At 33.4% G+C, this 7,094-nt stretch overlaps 1 protein-coding gene across 9 annotated transcripts in view; it reads left to right on the top strand.

Annotated features, from left to right (window-relative positions):
- The first annotated feature begins 5,369 nt into the window (after positions 1 to 5,369).
- Positions 5,370 to 7,094, top strand: part of LOC101894531 (serine protease inhibitor 3/4) — a 41,496-nt gene continuing 39,771 nt past the window's right edge. For 4 of the 9 annotated variants that reach the window (XM_059120011.1, XM_059120009.1, XM_059120012.1 and 1 more), the window contains exon 1: positions 5,371 to 5,558. In XM_059120011.1, coding sequence (XP_058975994.1) covers positions 5,489 to 5,558 — 70 coding nt within the window. In that variant the 5' untranslated portion in view covers positions 5,371 to 5,488. Of the gene's footprint in view, positions 5,559 to 7,094 lie in introns of all 9 variants that reach the window. The other 5 variants (XM_059120013.1, XM_059120007.1, XM_059120010.1 and 2 more) reach the window with 2 other exon arrangements.

The raw sequence follows: 7,094 nt of genomic DNA, 5'->3' as shown, positions 1-7,094 counted from the left end.
GATTAAGCCTGACCATTTTGCAACAACAAAATACTATGGTATTCCGAACAAACACGCCAACACTGTTCTATTTCGAGGAGTTACAAACGGAATGTTAATATAGCCTCCATAGATTGGTGGAGGGTACAAAAATCGTAAAAAAAATACCGTTTAAATTAAAAACGTTGTATGGGGGCTATAGACTTTAGTTCCGATTCCGAAATTCAAATATAAAATTTAAAACAAATCCGGGAAATAATGTCTCTAATATCATCAAAATACCGAATAAAGGGAGGCACTGTTACACGGGGGCTATACGAAGTCGGGGATCTGCATAGAAAATTTTCTATCTTAGGTTGTAGTATCCATTACGAACTTCCAATACGAAGTTTGAAACCATTCTGGTGAATAATGTCGCTAAAATCATTAAAGTACCGAATGTCGGGAGGTATCTTTATATGGGGGCTGTGTGAAAACATGGACAGACATGGCCCATCTACGAACTTAATCTGCCTACTGGCAAAATGCACATGTCTGCATAATTTTAGTTAGTAAGATAGCATGATTACAAGATAAAAATCGTCTTCATATCGTCTCTCTTTAAGTGGTTCTGTAAAATAAACTGCATGGAATATCATAACGGGGATTTAGATTTTTTTTTTTAAAAGAATTATTGTTTTATTTACTCATAATTTAGTTGAACCACGCATTGCTCATATCCAGCAAACTTTCGTGGTCAATGACCACGTCCAATTATGTGGACTGTTGCCTCAAAGCCTTTCTTGTTGTCCGAAGTGTATTCTACCACACGTTTGGTGCCATCGGCATCTTTAAAGGCATAGACTCCTAAAAAAATAAAGTCATTATAATCTATCCATAAATGAATATGAACATTTAACTTACCCTTAACGCGGTCACCATCTCGAATTTCCCAATGATCTTTCATGTCACCAGTCGTTGAACCTTTCACACCATATTTATAAGCATACTTTGCATCATCAACATCATCCTTCTCTTGGCTATGGTGCTCTTGTCCATTATCAAGATCAGTATTGCCATAAAATTTTACATGATCTTCTGCACCTGTGTTGATGTCGTTATTGTCATAGCTTCCTTCCTGATACGCCTCGTTAGTTGCTTGCGAACTCCCAGCGTGTGCTACCGTAAAACTAATTTTCTTGAATTTACCCAAATCATTGCCATACACATTCTTTCCGATTAATATAACTGCAAGCGAAAATGCTAAAGCAATACTTTTCTGTGCGTTCGACATATTTGGCAATTCAATTTTGGGTTTTTAGCTATTGCTGCTTTTCTTTGTTTTCCGTAGGCATTTATAGCGAATGACTGTAGTTATTGACCCCTCTATTTCTATAAAAAGTGAATGTGTGCCAGTTCAAGGAGATATAATTCAAAAAAGTAATTACGACCTAAAGTGCACTGTGCCATACAAAAGTAATTATAGGAAACATATTTGACTTTGAACGGAAACGTGTCGAAAACATAATTTTCTCTAGTTATATATAAAATGTGTACCTATTAAAAAACAGTAAGGAAAACTCAAAATTCGGCCGGGGGCCGACTATATGATATCCTTCAACACTATGCATATTTACTAGAGCTCCCGTAACAAAATAATTTTTTTGAAGTAGATCATAACACCTAACAACATTGGGCTTGAAATCGTCTTAAGGATATATACAGGAGCTATATCAAAACTGTAGCCGATATCGATAAAATTTGGCAAAAAAAATATCTTATACCAAATATCATTGTATATTACGAATGTGAGGGACTTAAACACCAAATCGGATGAAACATATACAGGGTGAGATAAAAAAAACTGCAACAAAGTCAAAGGCCATAATTTTTACATTTTTTTTTTTTAATTTTATTGAATGAAAGCAGAACATGTCGAAAATTGCATCAAATTTTAGAAAAAGTTCAGATTTGTTCGAATTGGTCACCTTTGGTACGAATTATGGTCTTCAAACGGCCAATGAAAACGTCACACGCTGCCTGAATGTTGCTCTGCGGTATTTTGGTCCATTCCCGGCGAAGCGCTTGCATGAGGTAATCGACACGTTGGTATTTTTAGCGCCAACCTTGCTTTCCAAAATATTTTAGACACAATAATCCAACGGATTGGTATCCGGATATTTTGGTGGCCATTGTGCGCTGGAAATGAAGCGAGGAACCTCATTTTGCAATCATTCTTGGGTGGCGCGTGCTGAGGGCGATGGTGCTAAGTCCTGTTGGAATGTCCAATGGCTTTAATACACCCTCCAGAATGTTTTCGCGATAATATACGGCATTTATTCTGATGACACGGTCGATTAATACGAGCGGGGAGTGACCACACGGCTCACACCATGGCCGGCGCTTGAGTTCTGGTGGTCAACCGAAAGTGCATATTTTCAGCTGACCTCTTTTGCAAGTAAACACGATCATTTTGTTTGTTTACAAACTGCTGGACAACGAATGTTTTCTCATCGGAGAAAACCAAATTCGGCAGTTTACCACTTTCGGCCAAGCGAGGTAACTCTTTAGCTCTTTTGAGCCTTTTTTTCTGTGGCGGTATAAGTTCTTGCACATTCCTTTCAATGACTTTGCCCCGAACTCATTTTTGAATTTTTGCCGAATGGAATATAGCGATATGCTCAGCTCACGAGCCATTTTTCGACCAATGCGACTCGGGTTTCGATCAAGTCGCTTCTTTATTTTTCGAACCATTTCTGCTGATGTTGTTTTTTTCTTTCGTCCACTTCCTTGACGGCGGGCTACGCTACCAGTATCACGGTAACGAGCGATGGTACGAGACAAAATAGATTTATTCACATTTAATGGTTGGAGTGCTCTAACGATAGCTACTTGTGGTTTTCCAGCTAAATATAAAGAAATCACACTATCACGCTTGAATTCCATCACGAATATCTCTTTGTTCTGGAAAATTCTCATCAAAATGCTTTTGTACTCTTGTAAACAATATAATGAACTGTTACTGGAATAATTTTAACAGCTGTCGGATGTGTCGCTTAGAAATGACAGCAGTCTGAAGTTAGTTGCAGCTTTTTCATCTCACCCTGTATATGGGATCTATAGCCATATCTGAGCCGATTTTCAACAAATTTAATGTACTTGCTTTTAGACTTAATTTGGTTGGATGTGTCAAAATTCAAGTGATTTGGACTTATATTGGCCATTTGGTGCACAATTAACCCAAAATCGGTGGAAGATATATGGGAGCTATAACTAAATCTGATCCGATTGTCACCAATTTTAACAGGGTTCGTTCTTTGGGCCAAACAAATATCGTTTGCAAAATTTCATCTCAAACGGATAATAAATGCAACCTTGTTCACAAAAATACATGGACGGACTGACATGCTTAAATCGACTTAGAAAGTGGTTCTATGAAGATCCTCAAAGTAACTATGCGTCTATCTCGTTTCTTTCTCCATGCACAAAGACAGAATACCCTTACCACTATGTTTTGTAGGGTATAACAATTTTAACCCATTTCGTTTCAAAGTTTAATTTTTTTTTAGCTAGTTAAGTGGCCTACCTGTATGGATAATAATGTCAGTATTGAAAAACACAAACATAGCAAATTTATTTGGCATGTTAAGTCAAGCGAATAAAAATACATGAAAATCGATTGGTTGCAATGCACTACATTGATTTTATTGTACCATGGTAATACTCAAATCTTAAATTAAATGAAAATTATTTTTCTTCAGCAAAAACCCCTGTTAAGGTTAAATATGTAACCCTGGGAAATTTTATAATTATGATGTTTTATAATTATACCTTTTACATGATCGCATTGTCAAAATGTATGTACATAAACCCATTGTATATTCACAACTGAGAGATGGGAAGAAGAAAATCTGGTTATTAATATTTGAAATGAGTTTACATGGACTTTATTGTACCATATCTTAAACATGTTGGCTTATAGTAAGTCGGTTTAATATAATCGCGTTTTTTCTACAACGCACATTGTCAACACAGTTTTTAATAACTCTCCCATATGCTCCCACTAGAGCTGGCAAACTATCGATAGTCGCACCATTCGATATTTTCGATAGTTTGTTGGAAAACTATCGATAGTATCGAATAATGTGGGAATGCCAATATTAATTTTTCAACAATGCGCGCAACTTTTTTTTCATTGTTCTATGTTATTAATTTGTGTGTTATAATTATTTTTGTATTATGTTTTTTGTTAAACTTTTGCGATTTTTATTAAAAATAAAAATAACTACTAACAAAACTCATCACAAATGTAATAACCATTCAAGTCAATATCAATAAACAACACCGATATGTACTTACATGTATTTTTAATAACGGACTCAATTATATTAAATGATCTAATGATTAATATTTTTTATTAACAAACGCTTAAACAAAACAAATTGACATAAAAACAAAAAATATTTGGAATTCATTATTACAGTTATTATATTTTATTAAAATATGTACATATAGTAAATATTAATTATAAACTATATTTATAGTCAAAAATAACAGACAATAACGCTTAAACAAAACAACAACATAAAAACAAAAATCTTTGGAATTCATTTTTATAAGGCACTTTGAGATCAACTTTTACAAAAAATGTATTTGCATGTAGTAAAAATTAATTAAAAATTATATTTATATTAAAAATTAAAAAAAAAAACAGATAATAACGATTCAACAAAACAACTTAACATAAAAACAAAAAATATTTGAAATTCATTATTACAGATACATTCAGATCTTATTTTATAAAAATATTCAATCAAATTAATTTAAATTTAAAATTATAATGAAAATTACCTTAAAAAAGGTATTATTTGTTTAAAAACCTTACTTCTTATAATTCTTTACTGACCCAACATGACCGAAATTATGGCTCCGGTTTTGCTAAACATTCGCTCAGCCTCTGTCGAAGTTGCTGGTACGCATAAATAGTGTAAGGCACAAACAGTGTTCTGTTTTTTACATATATTTATGACAAATCAAAGTTGATAAATTAACAACGCCGTTTATATAGAAGATATCTAAGTCGTTTAATTAAAAAAGTTGCGCCTCTAACTGAATAAATGCCGGAATCCGTTTTTTCAACGATAGTATCGCTATCGAAAAAAAACCATCGATAGTCTAGTGAAAACCAAACCATCGATACTATCGATATTACTATCGATAGTTTGCCACCTCTAGCTCCCACGACGCCAAAATAGACAGAGAGCAAACAAACACACAAATAATGAGAGAATCATTGAGTGGAGAAACACAAAATGTGGGAATAACAAAACAAAGAACAAGAGAGAAACAACTAATGGAGGCATTATTCTACAAGAGTTTCGTATCCAAAATGAACATAAAACAACGAAAACAAAAAACACCATATCGCCCAGTATGATTCAGTTGTGTTGTGAAACTCTTGGGGTTTGTGTTGTGCCTACAAATTTTAGTTCAACATTTTTGTATTTGTTTGAAGACGGTAATACGCCGAATGAAATCAGCTGTGGCTTTTAAAAATACCAATAAAATTAAAACCCCCCTCAAAAATATTCTACCAACTGGTGAGTGAGTTCGATAATAAATTAATGGAAAAATTTAATTATAGAGCCAAATTGTTGAAGAATTTCGTGAAAACCAAATAATGATATCATCCCATTGAGAAAGTGATTCTTATTTTGAATTGTTGTTATTGTCGCTCTTCTGCTTTACCTAGTAATAAAAAGGGGAGTATTAAAGGGAACCTGTTTTTTGGAGAATTGTTTCAATTTATATTCCAACAATAACAACAGCGAATCATCATTTTAGTGCTGTCAATGTTTGTGTTTATAAATAAAGACCGGCATATTATACTATCCAGAGATGGATGTTGTGATAGCGTATAATTTGTATTAAAAAATAAATAAGAAAAACATGTTGGAGCAAAGCACAGTCAAAGGTGTCAAGGAAAACTTTGCCCAGAAATTACTAGAACTTAAATATACATACATAAAACGCTGCAGATAAGGTGACTAAATGTGTCATTCAAATAAATGATGTATACATACAGTATGTCATATATTACTTTACACATAAGAAATATCATATTTTTCAATTATTTTCTTAAGATTTCCAAACTTAATACAATAAACTGTGAATTTTTTTCATTATTCTAATTCTGGACATTGTTAGCTAAATAAAATGCGAAAAAAATTATTTGTTCTTTATAAGTTAGAAACTAATTACAAAAAAAAAAAAAAAAAAACAGGTATATGGGGGATATACAATATCGTGGACCTAGACAATATATAGTCAATTCTCTTCCAAAGGATAAAGTACTCAGAAGGAACTCCTGGTGTGGGTTTTAAGATAATTTTATTGATAAATATAGCTAAAATGGGTGTTATATATTACCGATATAGCCCATCTTCGAACTTGACCTCGCTGCAGACCAAAGACTAATCTGACTCTTGCGTGATTACAACAGACTAACAGGGCTAAATCATCTACAGAATTTTGCGCTGATCAAGAATATGTATACTTTATACCCTCCATTGTATGTGTGGTGGAGGGTATAAAAACCGTTATAATTTTTAGGTGCCACAAAATACTTTACACAATCACAGTTTTAATCGGAATAACTGTAAATTCGGTACTTGGAGATCATAATAGATTATATTTCCTATATAACGGAATATTACCAGAATCGGCATTTTCATCATTTCTCAGCTTCTAATGTATTGGAATAAAATTTGGTAGTCACAGCCTATAATGGTTTCTTTCTCCTACATTGACCAAAATCAAATCATGCAAAATTTAGGGTTTTCCGGGCGTTATTAAGTTTGCTACTAATAATTTTATTTTTTCATTTGAACAAAATTCCATATCAGGAATTTGCCTCAAAATTTTTTTTCATAAAAAACTTATCACTGCAATTAGAAACAGCCCAAAAAATTCGAGTCAACTCGGCCCAGCCGTTCTCAATTGACGAGTTACTATACATTTTTTGCGTCCTATTGGTATGTCTTTGTGTATTTGTTTGTGACATGGAGAAAGAAGCGAGATAGAGGCATAGTTACTTTTGAGGATCGTTTTACAACAGACTAATCACTTTCTAAATC

The sequence above is a fragment of the Musca domestica genome, unplaced genomic scaffold, assembly GCF_030504385.1.
Source record: "Musca domestica strain aabys unplaced genomic scaffold, Musca_domestica.polishedcontigs.V.1.1 16, whole genome shotgun sequence".
NCBI lineage: Eukaryota > Metazoa > Arthropoda > Insecta > Diptera > Muscidae > Musca > Musca domestica.
Note: the sequence above shows the minus strand (reverse complement) of the source record. Positions and strands in the feature narration are given on the sequence as shown.